At 42.8% G+C, this 21,114-nt stretch overlaps 2 protein-coding genes across 11 annotated transcripts; both read left to right on the top strand.

Annotated features, from left to right (window-relative positions):
• The first annotated feature begins 98 nt into the window (after positions 1-98).
• LOC100826007 (serine/threonine-protein kinase 19) lies at positions 99-17,841 on the top strand. Of its 10 annotated transcripts, none has more exons than XR_002961672.1 (11): positions 100-237; positions 849-1,079; positions 1,796-1,869; positions 4,170-4,250; positions 4,982-5,089; positions 7,069-7,188; positions 7,430-7,501; positions 9,279-9,356; positions 14,388-14,477; positions 15,639-15,728; positions 17,398-17,502. XR_002961672.1 is itself a non-coding variant. In XM_024456724.1 (10 exons), exons 2-10 carry the CDS (start codon positions 977-979, stop codon positions 14,074-14,076), a joined length of 774 nt encoding a protein of 257 aa, XP_024312492.1. In that variant the 5' UTR covers positions 99-237; positions 849-976; the 3' UTR covers positions 14,077-14,219. The 10 variants fall into 10 exon arrangements, 8 of the variants coding, with proteins under 8 accessions (XP_024312492.1, XP_024312491.1, XP_024312494.1 ...); XR_002961671.1 differs by having other exon boundaries at positions 15,573-15,728; XM_024456724.1 differs by lacking the exons at positions 14,388-14,477; positions 15,639-15,728; positions 17,398-17,502 and adding exons at positions 13,652-13,754; positions 14,042-14,219 and having other exon boundaries at positions 99-237.
• Positions 17,842-18,391: 550 nt separating this feature from the next.
• On the top strand, positions 18,392-19,849 carry LOC100825695 (CASP-like protein 1D1). The gene is made up of 3 exons (XM_003563152.3): positions 18,392-18,736; positions 18,869-18,998; positions 19,442-19,849. Exons 1-3 carry the CDS (start codon positions 18,492-18,494, stop codon positions 19,661-19,663), a joined length of 597 nt encoding a protein of 198 aa, XP_003563200.1. The 5' UTR covers positions 18,392-18,491; the 3' UTR covers positions 19,664-19,849.
• The last annotated feature ends 1,265 nt before the right edge of the window (positions 19,850-21,114 follow it).

The following is a 21,114-nucleotide window of genomic DNA, read 5'->3' as shown; positions in this document are numbered from 1 at the left end:
GATGATTCAATTGTCCTAGGGTTTTTGCTTCGATTGGGCCGGGTCTGTAATTGGTAATGCCAGACCCGAACCCGAGTACCCGGAATGCCAGACCCGAGGCTAATGATCAGATCAAACCGGTCTAACTTGGACAACTAGACCATAACAGGTCTCGGAGGGGCTCGTCTTCTTCCTCGCGCCAGCGCCGCCACTGCTGCCGAGCGCCCCAGCCCCCTAGCTCGTCTTCGTCCACCGCAGGTTGATCTCCCCTCTCTCTCCCGACCGTTTCTCCTCCCATCACCCCACGAACCTATTCCGCCCTTTAGCTCCCCGTTTCATCTTCCCCAATTCATAACTGAGGCGAAAATCAAGGTAGGGCGGCCGCCCGTGGAAACATGTATAGAAACTTCATATATATACATATACATGTACAATTCCTTGGCTTGTCCATCCAAACAAGTCCATCCAAACAAGAATTGGAATTGGTGTCTCCCTTTAATTCCATGAGCCAATACAATGAACAACCAAACAACAGAGTTGGAACTTAGGCCCATTTCAGATTCCTTGGTGATTTGGTATTCCAGCCCAATTCAATTCCTTGCCCCCAATATCAACATCCAAACGTAGCACTAGAGAACTTTGTCCAACCCATTGCTGTCTTTTTGTACCTACCTTTCAAGTCAGTCTAGTTCAGTTCAACTGGTTGAGTTGTGGTCCGTATATATCTCAGTTTTGTTTAGTGTTCTGAATTTTCTAAACCATTTCGCGAGATTGATTTTTGTTCTTTATGTCCTGATTTTTGAAATTATCATAGAATTCCTTGGAGTGCAAACCCTTGTGAAAATTTAATTCATGGTTGCAATTTTCAGGTAGATTATGAAAGGAAGCTCCACGTTACTGATGTGAAATAGAGGATCTGACTCCTGACTAGACAAGATTTTGCCTTATTTGTCACATGCCATCTGCTTAAATTGGAAGGAACAAGCAATAAATCAAGATGACAGAACAATCATCATCTTCTAGGAAGAAGAAGCGACTGCGCTCTCCTAATGACAATGACGAACATCCACTAGGCAGAATCGAAACTAGCACAAGGCTTGGTTTGCTACCTCCTATGTCCAATTTAGTTTGATATTTTACAGTAAATTAAAACTCTTGAGTCGCCGAACTTGCTCAAGTGTGCGAAATAGGTTGGCATTCTTTTAGTTCACACATTTAGATCACTAAACTAAATCAAGTGTGTCACTGCGCACCACCAGCACACCATATCATCACAAGCACGCCACATTGGATGGGTGGGTCAGCATAGTTATGATTTATGCATTTGACCCCCTATATCATCTCTTTTTTCTTTTTTCAACTTGCGGGCCTAGCAAACTCAACATACTTTATGGTTCAGTCATTTGAATCAATTATATACTCCTAGAGAATTGATTCCGAAGCAGCTAGCGTCCTGAATTTTTTTGAATGGGATTAGAGACCTTGGATGGTCGTGCTGTCTCAGGAAACATACGGTGCCACCTATGATATAACATGTTAGTGATGCGAAATGATATGCTTAGTTTGGTTTAGTGACCTTAATGGGCAAATAGGGAATGTTTACCTATTTGACACTGAGAACAGGTTTAATGATCTAGAAAGTAGCTTAATCCCTGTCTTACATCATTCTAGTTGTTGCATTAGAAAATCCCCTCCAGAGGCCTATTTTTATGTTGTTAAGAAGATGCTGTAGGTGGAAAATATTGCACTCAGTTATTGTTATACACCTTTAGTTGCCAAGAAGTCTTTATAACATCTAACAATTTTGATGATGCAGAGGATAACCTTACATTCAGTGACACTTTGATAGCTCTACAATTGATGCGCACACAGTTCCCAAAGCTAGAGAAGGTATTTACATGCTCTTTTGTTTTCCAATCATGTCTGAACTGGGGGAACAAAATATCATAAAAGGACATATTTCAATTTGTTGCACTGGTTGAATTTGTGCATTTGGTTGATTAAATACATTTAACTGCCTACTAGACACTTATATTCTGCAATATATGTGAATCATTTCCGTTATCCACTATGCTTATGTATGGTGATTCAATTTAACCTAAGAACTTGTCCTGTTCTATATGTCTGACTGCAACAGAGGAATCTCTCTGTACCACTGATACTTATTAAGGGCGCCGTGCCGGTATCTGATATTGATACACGGCAGGACATCTCAATACATATCCACATTGCATCCGCCGAACTGAGTTAACGTAAAAAGTAATCATTTTAAGTTTTAGCTCATGGGTACTCTGGATACACCATGAACACATTATGGATATAGCCACCAGCAAGAGAGACTCCCTGCCAAAATCAGCATTGTGGCATCATGTTGTCATTCTTGAGATAGCTTAAACTGGGGAGCAAATTCTAAACAGCAATGCTAGCTTTAGACTTTATGGTCTACAATCACCGGTGTAAGACTTGTCCGACCTTCCATTGCATAAAGGCAAAGGAAAGATAAATCAAGAAACAATTGATAAAACTAGGAACAAGGCAATCAGAGGTAGAAGAAACCTATGAGGCATTACATCGGCATGTGTGAAAAACACACCCCTGAGAAATACCAGGCTCAAACTAGAAATATTTCCTTGTAAACCGAAACTTACATGTAAGTTTGGTAAATATGTAGGCTGTGCGAGTGTTTACGGAAATGTGAAAGGAAAATACAGTAATTTCTTCGTGGTTGGTAAAATGTGAAATGAAAATTGTATCTACTATGCAGCACTTAATCTCTTCCTTATGGTGTGAACCCCCATTGAAAAAATCCTGCGTATGTCAGTGCACTTAGTTATTAAAAATAACTGTTCCACTTAAGTAATACTGTAATAGTCAGGATGGAACATGAACGCTTGCATTGTTTATCCCCTAGATATCGCATGCAAGACAGTTTACTTAGAATCTACTCCCTCCGTTCCTAAATTATTGTCGTTGTTTTAGTTCAAATTTTACCAAACAATAGTTCCTAAATGGAGGGAGTAATATTTTACCAAACAATTGACTAGACCTTTGGAGTTGGGACCATTGTATGTCTGTTCTTTTAGAAAATGGAAATTTTATATTTAGGACCTGGGGCAGATTGCCTATGTGACAGGAAAACTCGATCAGGACGGTCAGCATGAGTTGCGTGTCAGCGGATGCGGAGTCTAGGGGCAAAAACCCTAGGGCTCTGATGCCATATGAGTAAATATACAACTCTTATTTCCCGAAGGCCAAGGGCGAGTATATAATTATGTACAGGTGTGGTAATATGCAGGAAACCCCTTATACAACGGGGTAAACACACAACAAAGATATGTAAACCATATACAACTCTAACAGGTAGTACCAAAGTTTGAATCCATTGGCCAGTTCAGTGAAAACCACTGCTTGGAGGTCCTCGTTTGGTAGTAGTAGTAGTACCAATTACCAAACAGTTTGACCCTTTTTAAAATCAGCAACTCAGCACGTAAGATCTCGACTGAACAGTCTCGTCAATAGTTCTGAGCAGTGGTCACTCGGTTGAAATAGGAGTTGGATTTTCCGTGAGCATCTTGGACTAAACACCTGTCATCTTGACACTTCATTAGTCCCTTGATCTGACACTTCGTTAGCTCCCCCTGGTGGAGACAGCTATGACAATCATGTGAGGTGGGCTGGTCACCGTTGCTTAATTCCAGTTCCCTAGGCGGAAAACAATGCCAAAAGATCGGCCAAAGGACCTCTACTCAATGGTGATTCTACAAATTTGGTCCATTTGATGAGAGAGAATTAACCAGGTGCACCAGGGAGAGAGCCAGGACCCTTCAGACGATGATGGCCAACAACACTGGCCTACCATCACGGGTTGAGAGCTGCCTTGAGGATAGGCTAGGGTTATTTTGTGTTACGAAAGTGTTATCCACCCGTGTATGTGTTACATGTACTTGGTGGGGGGCTTCACAATCACCCTAAACTCTTTTGTTTATGTTTGCTTATCCTTTTAATGAAAAGATGTGCATATTTTTGTTTGAATGTTTTTTATAAGCCATACACGTAGTGTGAAAAGAGCATGTTCTAAAAGAATAGAGCTAGTTTTAAAACTACGTGTGTGCTTCTTCGATTGTTTCCTTTTCTAATGGTCATTCAGTATCGTTTCTGCACAAAATTCATCATTTTCTGTTCACTTGTAGGTTGTGACGCGGCCATTCATTTTGCGGTCTCAATTATATAGCAGTGTGAAGGACCGAACACAAGTTGATAGAGATTTGGAGGTATCTTTTTAACTTATCTCATTACTCTTGAGGGGTACGTTGGTGTCTGTTGTTATGTTTTACCTGTTAGGAGTAATTTTGTCATCATAGCACAGTTGTGATATCTAAGAGAATACAGCTGGCTGTTACATGGAGCTAGCTTAGTCATGAAGTATCAAGGGTATGTAGGAGTCTTACTAGAAGTAAGAGCAGTAGTGTTCAATTCAGTTTTGAATAGCTCAAGGAGCAGTTTTATAGTAGTTTCTAGCTGTTACAGGCTGGAGTACAATAACCGACCTACTGTTCACTGAAAATTAACCGACCTAGAGAAACCTACATAAGGATGCATCCCCTTTGTAAGAAAACTAAGTTTGTATCACTTGAGATATCTAAACAAGCTTCCTACTACTAGAAGCCCTGTGTGTGTACGTGTGTGTGAAGCACATCTAGACAGAGTTGTGTGTGCGAAGCACATCCCTTTAGAGAGAGTGAGAGAGAGAGAGAGTCTTGGGTGTGAGAGCTTACATTACCTTTGGATCTTTTTCAAGTGGTTTTTGTATTAAACTTTAAATGATTATTATCGGTTAATGGGTAATGAAACTTTCAAGATAACAACAGTTGACAAATTAATTTCCACGTGCACCCATATTTTTATTTGGTTCTGGTGAGATTTAATCATAGTAAGTACTTTTTTCAGTTACTCAACAAAGAGAGTGCTTTTCCTTGGTTCTGATGAGATTTAATTATTAAAGTACTTTGTTTTGCAGTCACTGAAGAAAGATAGAGTACTCCGTGTGTTCAAACTTAATACTGGGCAGGATGACCATGCAATCATGTTCATGGATGATTATCTAAAACAGGTGTCTGTTGTCCTGGTTTTACATTAAATAGGTTCACTAGATGGATGGTAGTTAATTTACTCCCTCCGACCCGTATTACTTGTCAAAATATTACATGTATCTAGACATTTTTTAAACATAGATACATCCATATTTAGGAAGTAATATGGGTCGGAGGGAGTATTAGAACTTAAGAGGTACTCCCTCCGTCCCATAATTCTTGTTGTTGTTTTAGTACAAATTTGAACTAAAACAGCAACAAGAATTATGGTACGGAGGGAGTATAATTTAGTTCATTAATCTCTCTTGACACTCTCATCCCTCGAACCAAGCACAACATATGCTTATCCCATGCACCCAACCACAAAGACAACCTGTATCACCTTATTCAAGGCATCCCTGCTGAGATGGATGGCCCCTTCCCATATATACTCTTCTGTAACCAACCAAAATACTTCCTCCATTTCACAAAGAATGGCACACACGTATTTCAAGATTTTGCTTTGACCAACAATTAGACTAATGATTTAAGGCTTATGTGTTACAAAAATTATATCATTGGATTCGTATTTCAAAAATCTTTCCAAGGATATAAAATTTGTAACATATAATCTACATACAATTGGTCTAATCGTTGGTCAAAGTTCGACCTCGAAAAGCGTGGGCGCCATTCTTTGTGAAATGGAGGGAGTAAACCATAAATGGCCATCATAGACAAGACAACGATTGCCGAGTGATAAGGACCGGCCCTCATGGCAGGGGTCGATTGGTAGTTACAGCCTGTTCTTTCACACCACTTCCTTCACCTTGTTTCTATCCTCTAAAGCAGAGGGTTTGAACCTTGCAGTGTGTCGTTTTTATCAATAAGTGCTAAGATAGCGTGAAGTACCAACATTTACAAAAAGAAAGAAAAACATGACCGTCCTCACTAAACGACCAAACTTCTTTTCGATGGATAAAACAGAGGAACATAAGACCAATAAGATCGAGGCCTGAAGCGCCAAGAGAGCTTACTACCGAGTGTAGGATGCAGGAGCAGCAAGGGTTACAGGACCTCCAAGGAAAATACACCGCCCGAGCAAGAAGATCATTGGCCAGTCCAGGATCGGAGGAACTGAGGAGACGCTGCGAACCAAAACTCATGTCTCAACGACACAGGGCTCGCCTTGCCCAGAGCGTCTAGCCATGAATGGCGAAGAAGCACGACACTGGACCTCAAAGACCATGAATGGCGAAGAAGCACAGCACTGGTCCTCAATGACGCCTTAACAACATCTGCCCACCAAGACTGCCATGGGACCAAGCCCTCATCGGCAAGCATAAGGTAGAACCCTCCAATATGCGCGGACAATGACATACTGAAGCCCAACACACTGCACAGGGGACTAACATCAGCATCACATCGCCTCCAAGCCTTGCCGCCATCTCACACCGCCACACTGGAGGGTTACCTCCTTGGAGAAGTCATTGCAGCCGCTGACTATGGCACCCCCCTTCTCGGGGTCAAGGAGAAACCCTAGGTTCGGCTCGCCAGACAAGGAAGTGACGGTGCCAGGGCATCATTCCCCTCACCGGAGGCACTTTCTTGGGTCGCACTGTGAGTAGTAGACCTGGGAGGGGGTGGGGGATTAACCAGTCAACATGAGCTGAAACTCGTTTTTATCGCTATTTCCCTCCCTCAAAAATTCCTGTGTTTTGTCTGTTCTTGTGATCCAAGGAGGCCCTTAGGTTTGGATCTTATTTGGCTAACGAACCACATTCTTTTCTTAACTATATTTATCTCTTGTAACTAAATAGATATTTTTTTCCTGTCCTTTTCTTTTTCTTAATGTAGCTAGGGGCTGGACCATGTCCTCTAACATCAGAAAGAAGTCATTTTCTATCTAATCTCTTGTTAATACTAAAGTTTGAGTTATTGTGATAATTCATCGCATTTACTTCACCCTTTTTCACTACAAGTTTTAATGAACCTGTTTCTTTCTTACAATGAACATATGCAGATAGAATTCTCCGTCAGGAGATCAACGGGTAAAAACCAAGATGGTAATGAAGTGTTTGAGTGGTTTGAGAGATATGTTGTGCATTCGAAATTGGATGTTAGCATAGATCATCTAGAGCTGGTAAGTTTCAACCTGTGACTGTAGATAAGTGTTGGTTCCGTGCAGAATTCAATCTTAACATGTTCTCTAGAATGGCTCATCACCAAGTTTTAACTTATCTGAAGCTTCCATATAATCTCTCATTGGGATTTTTAGCTGACACTTTGTTTTAGCATATATTTTTTTAAATAGAACTAAGTGATAAACCAAGAGATAGTACTACTCTAATAATGGTTTACATGTGTTCTTCTTTTCATTGCAGTATTCACTTTTATCACATGGGGGTGATGCAAGCGATAAACATATCACATTATTGATGAATGCTGGTCTCCTAGTAAGTACTTCCCCCTCCCAATTTAGAGAACGTTTTAGAGTCATCCGAGTACCAAGGAAGTGGCTGCTACTTTGTCTGGGCATGCAAATCAGCTGAAATCACAATTAATTATGTGGGTCCTTGACTCCAGCGCATGCACCCTTTTCGTGATGAGCATTCAGCCTGCTTGCTCAGTCCAATGCATGGCCATGCATGCATGTGGTACCCTGTGCATGTTGGCCAAAAGTTGCATGGGCAGGTGGTTTTCCTCCCTAGGATCACCGCTCAATTATTATGGCTCACCACATTAATCATTCATGGAGTCAGATAAGCCAATGCGGGCATTAATTCTTAGCTAAAACAACATCTATCGTGGGAAAAAGTAAAAGAGGATATCTATTAGAGAAAATTACTCACAACCACCACATTTGAGGCACATCTCTAGGAAAGCAATCTTTTTTTCTTCAAATCACCACCACGTTTGTGGTCTGTTGTACTCCCGCGCACTGATTTCGTTGTTGATCGCGTTTTGACAGTAAAACTGATAAGGGGGCCCACCTGTCGGTGCCACCATGGCGACACACTGGACAAGTGGTGCCACTGTGTCCACACCAGACCATACCCGAGCTTGTTCCCCTTTGCTCCGCCTCCGGCGAGTTCACTCGTGCCGCTCCGGCCTTCCCTAGCCCTTGAATCTGTGCCAAGAATGTTCGCCATGCCTCCCCGCACCTCCTGGACGTGCGCACGCTAAATCCATAGCCCCACGCCTCGTCTTCCCTGCCTCCGGCCGAGCGATGCTCGCGCCCGCGCGGCTCTTCCCGGGTAACCCCGACCACATCTTCTGCACCGCCTCGTCTTCGGGAAGCCACCCGCGACCTTGACCTCCTCCCTACACCCTGAGCCTCCCCCGCGACGAGCAGCTCCTCCGGCCGCCGCACCTCCCCGGCGTTGGGCTTCTCCAGTGGCGGATCTAACTCCCCGACGATGCCATTCGCCTTGTGGTGCTGGCGCGCACGCGTGGCGCGCCTCGGCGCATCGAGCAACGCCCCGAAGCCGCGGCGCCTCCGACGACCGTTGCCGTCATCTCCGCCGGCCACGCTGCCGCGAAGCCCTCTTGTAGTCGGAGCCTGCATCTCCGCACGCCCCTCAATGGCCATCTCCTCCCGCGCTCCGCCTGCTTGGCCGCGGCCGGCGGCGGCAGCCATGAGCCCATGGGTGAGCGCGTCGGGGCCCAAGAGATGAGGGGAGGGCTCGTCCCGTAGATGGGATAAGGGCGACGGGGTCAGGGCAGGTCGGGCGGGGCCCTAGACATGGCCGGCCAGAGCTGCGAGCACGGTGTCCAGTGTGGCGCCACGGTGGCACCGACAGGTGGGCCCCCTTGTCAGTTTTACCATCAAAACGCACTCAATTGCAAAATCAGTGCGTGGGAGTACCTCCCGCCTAAAAGCGGTGGTGATTTGAAAAAATTAAAAAAGGTAGTTTTCTAGATATGTGCCTCAAATGTGGTGGTTATGCGTAATTTTCTCTATCTATTATGGGGAAAAAAGTAAAAAACCGAAATAATGGGGAGTATTTACTTAAGCACGTTTTGTGGGATCATTTCATTGGTGTTTGTGCATGACAGAATGTTGAATCGAAAAAAGGTATCTTACATTTAAAGAATCCCATGTGATTGTGTTAACTTGTATGATTGGTTTCATGTTTGTTGATCAACTAATAACTGCATCTAACTTGGTGTGATGAATACATTTTCTGGACTAATCATGTTTACTGCTCACGCCATGTTTATTTTTTGCAGATACGCCAACTAATTGATCCAAACATGTACTGGTTTGCTATTCCAAGTATTGGTCCTATCTTGAAAGGCCTATCCCAGGTTTGTATTTCTTTGTTTTTTCTATTCCTTGGTTCAGATTTCCTAGTGTTAGTTGCATCTTAAAGTGACCCTATTAAATTAATAATGAATATCAAGCTGATCAACCTGTGTGAATTAAGTTTGCCACTACTTTAGTGACTCACTCACTGGCTATCATAATTCCATCCTTCAGACTGTTTCAACTCTCATTGCTTATAGAGCCCATAAGACTAAATTGCACTGCAGGCATGGCCGGGCCCAGGATTTGAGAGTTAGGTATTCAAAATTTCAAAATTTCTCCTTAGATCCTCATAGTAGTCAGTTGGTATCATCATCTTCTTGAACTCTATACATCAGCAACAAAAGCAATTGATGAGTACATTACGTGCTCGGCGTGTCCCCTCTGGAAAACCTGATAACTACATGTGGCTTCAAAGGAAGGTTGTATGGTTCTTTTGCATAAAAGGGGTTTTATTTGAATATTACCATACTTTTGATGAAGGCAGGTTTTCATAAAAACAAGTTTATCTCAAAAGCATTATTCATCCATGTGTGGGTCCTCGACCACTCACCCAAATCATGTGTTCCAGCAAGAAGTTAGAGAGGGAGGAAGAAAGGGAAAGAAGATAGGTCCCGTATGTCAAGAAAGATTCATGTGTCGTCCATGACCGTGGACACGGCTATTCGAATAGTTTCACTCTGTAGAGGTTGTACGCTGTACCCACACGACACGATCTCGCCTTGCGCCTAACCAGCTGCCACTGGTGAATACACAAGTATCAGTGTACCGACAGCGAGTCGTGACGAGGTCTTTCAAAAGGACATACTTAATGTGAACGCCCACTAGGTTTCAACACGGAAGGACATCGCTCGACGATTCACAGTCCGGGCCCCCCTTTTGTGCCGAGGGTTCCCTATCTTAGGCGACACCCCATGGTACGGCTATGTCCACACTAAGCATGAAGTCCATACTAAACCAAGCCAGAGCCCATATAGCATGCGGTCGCACGGTTGTCACAATCTTCAGATTCAAGACTTATTAGGCCTCATCTGCTACGGGCGATGAATTGCTCCCACACAGGCTAGCAGTTGCTCCTTCGACCAATGATCCAGCTGCCGCCAGCACCAGTTGTATGGTAAGTTTCACCAAGAGTAGGTCGAGAGAGTAGAAGAAGGTTCCAAGAACAGGGACTACACCCAGCTCAACGAGCTCAACAACTTTCAACAATGATATCATCGATCTGAAGATCACTTAGAAACCCTCGAATAGGCAAATGAAAGATTCCTAATGAACAATATGAGCATGGCTAAGCATTTCTACTCTACATGATTATTATATAAAACTACTCCAGGTATCAAGTGAATGGCGACAAACAGATCATGGCAAAGTGTCAATCGACACAGTAGCTACAGGAATAAGATAGCATGCATGTTTATAAAACAATAAAATAACTAACTAATGCCCATTTGAAAACATAGGATAAATATGATCAGAGAGAGAGGGGGGGGGGGCATGCCTCCGTTGATGAATTCTTCTTCTTCTTCAGCTTCAGCTTCTTTTCCTTGTTCCATCTCGTCACTCTCTACTCGTCGTAGCGATAACCAGAACAAACAAAATAAATACAAATACAATAAAGCCAAATGAAATATGAATAAGAGAGCGAATAGACGAGGAGGCCAAGAATAGGTTTGGAATATCTTGGAAAGGATAGTAACTTTGATAGGATAGGACATTGAGATACGTTATACCAAAGTAAACCATATACCCGACATATGAGGGATATAGCTTGATTGGTCATACCCTTTATAAAATAATTAATATTATACTACATCAAATAGTCACACCATGTGTGTGCACTCCCAAGACAATACACCTTATCATGCTAGTTTTGAACCATCAAACAAGTCCTATCATACTAGTGAGAAGCAAGAAGCATAAACTATCTAGCATGCAACAACAAGATCAGAGCATGACAAAAGCTAAGCCTAGATCTCGATGCAAGATAAAGCTATGCGGGAAATTATAGATATAGATCAAGGCAAATGATTGAACAACAAAGCATGCTCCCTAAAGACTATCATATAAACATTCAATCGAACAATTCAACAAACAAAATAAAAAAGTAAAGCATGGCATACATAATGCAATACTCATGAAGGCAAGAATATAATCTATACTCATGATATGACGAAAATAACACATCAGAGATGCATCTAAGCTATTTGCATCCATACAATTCAAATCATGCACAAAAGAACCAAGGCAGCACATGTGCATTCAGATATATACAACATTACACTGGAGGTACAGGGAAACAATTAGAATCTAGAACGACGACCAAGCTACCACATGCTTAGAATGACAAATGCATACGAATAGTAAGCATATATAGAAGCATGGTGTTATGCTTGGAGAAGCATATCAGACAATATGTAAGAAATGGCAGATAGATACCACCTAAATGAGCATGGAAATATAACTAGTATACAAGCAAGCAACAAACACTGACAGGCATGATAATATATAATAAGCAAAACATGTTAGCAAGCTAACGACAATAATTAAGCTATCATGCAACGACAAGAAAATACACCATATATGCACCAAGCAACAAAGCAAGTAAAGAGCACCACTAAGTAGCATATAAAGGAATAAGAAACTACGAGCGCATATCATTAGCAAGCAACACGATAGCAAGCATATACATGAAAGAATGTATCAAGTGACTATGCAATGTGTAAACATGGAATGATAAACACACTAGCTATTTAACCCTATAGCAACTTAATAAAACAACATACTACTAGTTGTAACACTATGCAAGATAAAGCCATATAGGGATAGTACACTAAGCATCAAATAACTCTTACATACATGCTAGGACGACGTGGAGATTCTACTGGCGCGAGGGCGCGGCCTTCGGTGGTCGGTTCGCCGGAATCCGTCAACCGTGGTGCTGTGGCGGCATGGATTAGGGATGACGAGGCCAAAAGCATCGGGTGCATGGGAAACCTTGTCAAGAAGATAGACGGAGATTACGTGAGTTCCCAAATGCGAGGAATTGCAGGACAAAGATACCTCGTGAGCTCACCTTCAAGAATGATGGCGGCGTTCGGCAGGATAAACGACGAACCACGGGGTATACAATTTTTGTTTGGTGAAACTCTGAATAGGGGAACAGATGAGAAGATGGAGGGGCTCAAAGTGACGCGGTTGGACTTGTGTTTTCTGGGCTAAGGAAGGAGATCAGGAAACATATGCCAAAGATCGGCATTCGGGGCGTCCATTCAAATAGGAGAATAGAAATACGAAACTGACGATTGGTTCCCTAAATCGGGTCGTCGGTTGATGTGGATTAATTGGGCTGTTTCGGTTTGGAGAGGAACGGTCGGGAGCGAGAGAATCGAAGAGGATTTCCAGGCGGCGGCAGTACTAGAAGTGCAGGTGTGTGCGTGCTGTAGGTCGAACGGAGGAGGAGGAAAACGAAGCGAGAGACCTGGGTGGACTAGCTGGGTAGGTCGGCCAAGAGATGGGCCAGGCAGAGAAAATGGCCTAGGAGAAAAGAAAGGGACAGAGAGAGGTGAGAAGCTGGGCTTCGGCCCAAGAATGAAAAGAAGTCTCAAACTCTGCAAAATCAAAATAAAAATACAAACGGGAGTTTTAAGAGAATTCAACGTTGCATGTTTTAAAAATGAATCCAAACAAAATACCGAAAAGCCAGAATAGCAAGTAAGATTCGAATTTAAATTGTAGACAGTGTTAGTTCAAGTCAAGACCAAATATTCTAAAAATTTCCAATTAAGCTTGGATTAATCCAAAGAAATTTTCGGTCCACTTTTTTATGAAAAAGATATTCGAAAGCTCCAAAAACCAGTCTGTTACAAATCTACCCCCCTTAACAGAATCTCGTCCCCGAGATTCGGCCTCACTATAGAATAGGTTTTGGGATGGCTCGGTCTTACCGTTGAAAGGTTGCTCGGTTGAGGCTTGGATACGGTTCTTCTTCTTTTGCATACTGTGAATAGATAATTCCAAGGTCTTAGTTGGATAGGTATGGAAATATTGGTGTGCCTCTTGTCGGTTAGCTCATATAGATCTTCTTCGTGCTTGAATAGTTTGGTTATCCTTGTCTCGAGCCTCATCATCCTGATTCTTCATAGTCTCAAAGCAATTGTGGTTAGAGGTAGAAATTCCCCAAATAATTAGTCTTGGTGATGACCTTAGGTAGGAACACTGAGTCTTTAGCCTTCTTTTTCTCCTAATCCTTTATATGGTTGTTCTACTCCACAGTGGAATCATAATCCTTGTAGAACAGTGCAGCAGAGGACGAACAGAGGAGGTTGTGGGGCTGCGAAACCACTCTGGCCCTGCATCGAAGGGGACGACGGCGACGGTGGGTTGCCGAGAACAGATGGAAGGTAGGGAAGCAGCAGCGCTGCCGGTGCTGAATCGCCGCCGTTGTTCTTCTAGGGTTCCACTAGGGATTACAGCCGCAGCCCCTTGGCCAGCGTGGCAGTCAACAGGGGGCAAAACCAGGAGAAAAACAGCTCGGGGGTGTGGGTAACTTCAGGGGGGCAGAGTTTAGGGTGTTATTTAGACTTGCTTGGCAGTTCAGGGGGGTTATTTAGACTTGCTCAGCAGTTATTTAGACTTCTTTTATTTTCTCCATAAATAAGAAATTGACGAATGTGGTTCCGATGAGCAGGGAAGGAAGGAGATTCTTTCTTTATTGAACCGTAGGAAGTACAAGGAGATGCTACTATGTTCACTAGAGAACACAAGATTAAGGTTATCACCTCTTGATGTGCGTTTCCACCTGCGCGATTTGATTGGATCTGGTCACATAAAGACAGTTCAAACGCCTACTGGCTTTCTTGCTCGCATATCAAAAGATTGATAAGCTTCTTATCAAATATTTCTGTCCATCTTGCTTACTTGTAATGTCCAGCTTTAGTGTTTATAATTATGTTTTATACTATTATAGCAACTTCAGCTTCTTTTCAAAGAAACGCAATTATCCTACTCATGCTACAACTCTACTCACATCACAGACGCTATCTTATGGCTGCCTGCATTCGTTGAGACTATTCATGTTTTTGCATGGTTAAAAAACTCTTGAAATGGTGAAAACAAATCTACAGGTAAGTTCTGATTTAATTTTTAAGCAGTCAGTGTTTCATTTCAATATGATGCTAGTTACTCTTTTGTGGTGGTATTCTGGTTTTTTATCCGTTTGAGTGTTGTATAGACGTATAGTAATAACGATGGTGAAGCACTGGAAATTTTCTGTATGGAATGCACGCGAACATATTGTGAACTTTCTGTGCTCCCAGTGGGGCCTAAGTTGTCAAATGAGGAGTTGGAAATTTTCCTTGCACTCTGCATTGGGCCGTTACTGGGATGTCAAAAGTCGTACAGATTTTGAACAAGGATCATGAAATTATTTTTACGGAAATGTGATTGCATACTATAGAGTGACTTCTCACCTGGAGAATAATTATTCCGCAAGTGCAAAATGAAAATGTCAGCAGGCATGGTTTGAGCTTGCAAATTTATGTTCCAGTTTGTTGTAGCTTACATAGACTAGTACACTCGCGACTACAGCAAGTACCACGTGTGTAGGATCAGATAAGAGGACTTTGACAAACTCAATGTAGGATCAGGATCCCTCACCAGAATCATGAAATCGACAGGTAGTATAGAGATGGATGGATTTGATGGACAGCTAGCCACGTCAACTAGTTTTGCTTGTCTGACTAGCCAACTGGTGTGGAACTTCATATTCTTATCATTTAAACCTTACTGGTGACTTGGGATATGGATGTTGACCTATCTTGCTGGTACGTGATCCATATGATGTGGCGTATCTGGCCTGTGCATATAATGATATTACTCGTCAAAAACCTGTGGCACCAGTTGAAGGCTCTGATCAAACAATTTCTGACTTCAGAAAAAAAGAAAAAAAAAACATGTGCTATGCATCTATATTAAAATGTAGCGGGGAAATTGGTCACAGGACACCGTTATTTTGCATTTTTTGTCCAAACACACTGTCCGATTGTGGATTTGCCTAGTACCATTACAATTCTCGGGCCATTTGTCGAACCTGTCCAAAAAGAAAAGGTTGACCTTTTTGTCTGCTCATGACGTTTTTAGCGTATATACTTGCATTTATCATTCCTAAATTTGAATCGCACATACTAATTGTTTTGTTTCGTACATACTTGCATTTTTAGGCTTGTAATTTTTTTCACATCTACTTATTACAAAGTGAATCTGAACTCGTCGCACCCTACTGGAAGGTCACAAAAAGCTTGAGGCTTGAGTCAACCATTTTCTATTGAACTGAGGTTTAAAATGAGATTCGAAAGTGAAGATACTGCTAACAGAAGGTATGTACTACATTGCAATTGGTTATACTTTAGATTAAAAAAACGTCATGAGCAGTTAACAAGGTCAACTTTTCCTTTTGGACGGGCGGTGTGTTTCGGCAAATGGCCCGAGAATTGTAATGGTATTGGGCAAATCCACAATCGGACGGTGTGTTTGGACAAAGGCCGCAAAATAACGATGTCCTGTGACCAATTTCTCCTAAAATATATGAACGTACAGAGACATGTCTTTGTAAAAATATAAACTTATACAAAGTGGATAGAGCTGATTCCACCAACATGCACAAAGCTATCAACCAAGAAAGAAGAAAAATACAATTGTCCAATGGATATATACCGTAGTAGCCACCCGCCTCTAAATACGGGATCGAAGGCTTTGTTGATAGAACGTGACCGGGACATGTCATGCTTCTCCATTTCCATATCTGAGGAAGACATGAATCTACTTGCCGCATATCCGAAGACAACATAGCTACCACTCCTGACTTATTTGAAGGACCATCTTCACCATTCCACTGAGCCTAAGCGTTGGATGGCCACCGAATCTTCTTGAACAATCCACTAGATCTAATAAAGGACCGGCGAACTGAACTCCGAGCACACATCGCGAATATGCTGGCCACTTACGTCGCCGAAAGGTGCCGATCAATCGTGACTACGTCAGGAACACAATGCTCAACACAAACATGGAAGTGCATCGACGAAGCCCGAAGGAGAAGCCAGCGAAGGACAATACCCACAGCTCCAAGCTAGTGACTCCAAGACAGTCCGACACCCCTACCCATGTTGAGTGAACACCTCCTTGTCCACCGTTCCAATCAGCTACATGCCGCCACCGCAAACTCTCTGCCTGCTAGCTTCTGGAGTGAAGACCAAGCACGGAGCCAACGAGTATGAGTATATATAACCTGCAACGGAAATGCTGTTTTCTTTCATGTCAAACATCGAACTTTTCTGCATGAGCCGTGATGATCAATAAAGTGCGCTCTCCCAACCAATATGAGCAACCTAAGCTTCGTATCCACACCCCGAAACATATGGTTAACACTTTGTTGAGAGAGGGGGGGGGGGCATAAAATACCACATTGTAGTTGTAAAAAGAGATGCTTAATCATTTTGTCATGCTGATAAAAACAACATGGTTTTACGACCTTACCTGTTACAAAATTCGGCGGATGCAAGATCAAGAATGACACCGAGGCACGATATTTGTTAACAATGTTCAGCCGAATCCCACATCCCCGGGGCATGACTATAGGCGCTCCTCCCCGTAATACCGCAATACCGGGTACCTTGGGCGCCGGCGGTATGTGCCAGTTACCCCTGCGAACCTACTGCTATTATGTTGCCATAGTATATTTGGGCTACCCCACAGTGCTTTATATATTAGGCCTGGTTACACGTGTTCGACTCAAACACCTAACCCTCCGCTAAGTACAAGTCCAACTGTAACCCTACTCGTACACATATTCGACACATATCTCAACATTACCAGTTTAGGAAAGAGTTGATAATGGATGAGACAACTGTGAATTTGACTCAAGGTGACTCAAGGGCGACAATGAAATTTCTTCAAGTCACATGCTTGCAGTCAACGATAGCGAGGGTGATGAGTTCAGGTAACTCTTACATATGTCACCTAACATGTGAGTTGTTCACTTTCATATAGATGAAGGGAAGAGGCTACCAGGGTGACGACACATCGATGTCGTCGGATATGGTGACTTTATGATCGGTGTGTGATGGCATTTTCAACGGATACTCGGAAAGTTAAGAACACAAGGCAGGAGTGTGGAGGACCTTTTTTTTTGGGAGCATTAACTGTTCATGAATAAAAGATAGGGACTACAGTTGCGTGTGGAGTCATGTGATATCAAGGATGTAGCAGTGGAGCTCATGATTAATGGTTCAAGTATAAGGTACACGAAGGTTCATGCATGATGGCTTCAAGTGAGGGACATAGTACCCAAGGTGTAGTTTGTTGAGATATGTGTCTAATATCTGTGTACAAGCAGGGTTACAATTGGACTTCAAATTAGCGAAGGGTTAGGTATTTGAGTTGAACACGTGTAACCCAGGTCTAATATATAAAGGCACCACGGGATAGCTCAAATAGATTATGACAACATAATAGCAATAAACTCGTAGCGGGAGTCGGCTGCTTCTGCCGGCACCTAGGGTGGCAGGTATATATTGTGGTATTTTGGGGGAGGAGCGCCCGTAGTCATGCCCTGAGGATGTAGACTTCGGCTGAATCTCGTTAACAAATATCGTGCATCGGCGTGATCCTTGCACGTGCATTAGCCGAATTAGGTAACACTTGGTTAGGTAGCTTGCTTGATGATATAGGATTTTCGTACGGCTTTCTTTAAATAAGCCACGTTTTGCATGGTTTTTAGACCCGGATTCTTTTACAAACGGGGTCAACTCTTTCTTCTAATCAAACGACAGGATCCACAATCTTATCCTGAAAAAATAAATTAGTTGGTGTACAAAGATTACTCTACTCCAGTGTGCGAATAGACTAGCCACTGGTCAAAGCCAACATTAATTGATTAGGTACTTAATTACGTCAGTCTAGGGCGAAGGGTTGTGCCAGCCAGCATGCATTCTCACGTACGTTATCTGCCACGCCCTGAGGCGGCTATATATAGAGAGAGACAGACCAAGCACAGCTGTGCCACAACAACGTCTTGACACATTAAATTGCAGTCAACAAGTGCAAACTCATCAAGCTAGCCAGCCGCGCGTCCGATCGAAGCCATGGCCACAGCAGAGGACAGCGGGAAGACCACGCTGGAGTCGGGGCACGCACCGGCGGCGTCAGCCCCTCCGGTGAGCCTCTTCTCCGCCGACCTAGTCCTGCGGTTGCTGCTATTCGCGGCGTCGCTCTCCGCGCTCGTCATGCTGCTCACCGCCAAGCAGACGGCTATCGTGTCCGTGGTGCTAACGCCGCCGTTCAGACTCGCGCCGGTAGCCGCCCAGTTCAAAGACTCTCCGGCGCTCATGTGAGTCGTCTGTACTCGGCGTGTATATATATATATATATCCTCCGGTCTCCGGAGTTAAGCTAGGTGTGTTAATTCTGTCTAACTTATGATTCTTATGTTATTCTATGCACGGCTCTCATTCTACTTGTAGATATCTGCTTGTGGCGCTGTGTGTGACGTGCTTGTATAGCTTGCTATCGGCGGCCTGCTCGCTTAAGTCCATCTCCATGAGCTCGGTTTGCTCGGCCAAGACGCTCTTCCTCCTCATTCTGCTTGATGTCGTGAGTACCTTAACTAGTACTTCCTCTGTCCAACAAAAAATGTTTCAAGTTTGGATGTATCTAGACATTATTTAGTGTATAAATGCATTCAAATTTGGTCGAAGTTGAGACATCTTTTGTTGGACGGAGGGAGTAGTTTGAATTGTTCTGAAGTACTCCACTATCTAGTACTGACTTTTTATTACATGTATTTAGACGCTTTTTAGGCATAGATACATCCATATTTGAGCAAATTTAAGTCACTTAATATGAGACAGAGGGAGTATATATCTAGCTCCTTGCTGCAGGCTGTTGGACTACTTGATTTGTACGTAGACTTGTCAACCCGTACGTACAGGATTATTTCAACTATAAAATGTTTGATTGGAATATTTAAAGGAAAATCGTGGTCAATTCAAAAACATGGAGGAGTTAGCTGAAAATAAACTTTTTGAGCATGGCAGTTTTACGCGGCTATCATGGCGTCGGCGACCGGCACAGCAGGCGCCGTGGCGTGGGTGGGGCTGAAGGGGAACTCGCACACACGGTGGAACAAGATCTGCAACCTCTACGACAAGTTCTGCCGCCACGTCGGTGCCTCCACCTTCCTCGCCATCGTCAACTCCCTCATCCTCATCCTCCTCGCTGTCCTCAACGCTTACTCCCTCTACGGCCGCAGCCGCTAGCTGATCAGATCAAGCTAGCCCATCCTCTTGTTAGTTGTCTTGTCGTGCTTGTGAGCTTGCATGCCAGCAGTCTGGAGCGCTCTATGATATTAATTGCGATCTCCATGTGTGTGTCCGTGTGTTGTAATATCATACATTATGAAAGGCTTTATCTATATATATTGAATCGAAATAGGTTACAATGCATCCTGGGAATTCACTTCGGGACGGCGAGGGACATATATAATTGGCTTGTTGGCTATGGCTGTCACTATGAAGTATGTAAGTGGAACTGTTGGCTATGTCTGTCACTATGAAAAGGCCGGTTCAGTTAAGTTAATTGGCTTCGGTGACAGTGATCTGAGGGTGATCTGGATGATAGAAAGAGCACCTCGGGCATCATCTTTTATCTTGGGAAAAGCTTCGGTTGCTCCCGAGCATTTTGCTCCATCTATCTATGCCGTCGATCGCGTGCTGCATCCTTGACGGCTGTTTCCAATCCCAGACGGTAGGATGATGGCACACAGCAAAAAGAAAAAGGCTTAGAGGCTTTGAAGCCTTGATAGCATCCTTTAGATGATTTTCTTTTTTTCTCTTAATATACATTTTCTTCATTAATATAATTTTATGGCAATAGGCTTTTAGCCTATTGTCTTTGCCCCTCAAAAAAAAATCCCAGACGGTAGGATGATGGAAATGACATTAATTAATCTGCAGTACGCGCGTGACCCCATGGATGAACAATGGTCGTACGGTGAATGATGTACTCGCTCCGTTCTATAATTCTTGTCGAAATATTGCATGTATTTAGACATCTTTTAAAAATAGATACATCTATTTTTTGGCAAATTTGAGACAAGAATTATGGAAGGGGAGAGTAGATCGCATTTATTTGCTTTTGCACACTGATTCGCGTAGTGTAAGACTCCCACCACCAACTGGGACGATCAATAATACAGTTCCGACGGTCCATCTTTAGCTAGTTAGCATAGATTTTGAACCATAATTAAAAAATGTCAGAGTGAAAACGTGTGCATGCATGAGAAACCAATTTGTCAGAGTGTTGTTCAATTTCATTGGGTAGATACGTCCGACTCTGACGAAGCTACACGAATACAATTCAGAGAAATGTATATTCTTGAGAAAACCGAAATCAATTAGAGAGAAAAAACACTTATGAATATATATATATATATGTAGAGAGAGAAAAACGAAACCGAACAGAGGGAGAAAATACATGTTCTTGAGAGAAAATGCATATATATAGAAAGAAAACACTTATTTTTTTAGAGAAAATGGATATACCCTCCGTCGCATATTAAGTGTCTCAAATTTGTCCACATATAGATGTACCTATATCTAAAAAGCTTTTAGATACATGCAATATTTCAACACCTAATATGAGGCAGAGGGAAAATATATATATAGAGAAAACGAAATCGGATAGAGAGAGAAACACATGTTCTTGAGAG

The sequence above is a fragment of the Brachypodium distachyon genome, chromosome 1 (genome assembly GCF_000005505.3).
Source record: "Brachypodium distachyon strain Bd21 chromosome 1, Brachypodium_distachyon_v3.0, whole genome shotgun sequence".
In the NCBI taxonomy this organism is placed as follows: domain Eukaryota; kingdom Viridiplantae; phylum Streptophyta; class Magnoliopsida; order Poales; family Poaceae; genus Brachypodium; species Brachypodium distachyon.
This window is presented reverse-complemented; position numbering and strand designations above follow the sequence as displayed.

Coding starts and splice junctions, on each gene's coding strand:
- LOC100825695 (XM_003563152.3), top strand. CDS start 18,492: ATGGCCACAGCAGAGGACAGCGGGAAGACCACGCTGGAGTCGGGGCAC. Junction 18,737..18,868: donor AAAGACTCTCCGGCGCTCAT/GTGAGTCGTCTG, acceptor TTCTACTTGTAG/ATATCTGCTTGTGGCGCTGT. Junction 18,999..19,441: donor TCCTCATTCTGCTTGATGTC/GTGAGTACCTTA, acceptor TGAGCATGGCAG/TTTTACGCGGCTATCATGGC.
- LOC100826007 (XM_024456722.1), top strand. CDS start 977: ATGACAGAACAATCATCATCTTCTAGGAAGAAGAAGCGACTGCGCTCT. Junction 5,090..7,068: donor TGGATGATTATCTAAAACAG/GTGTCTGTTGTC, acceptor GAACATATGCAG/ATAGAATTCTCCGTCAGGAG. Junction 7,502..9,278: donor TGATGAATGCTGGTCTCCTA/GTAAGTACTTCC, acceptor TATTTTTTGCAG/ATACGCCAACTAATTGATCC.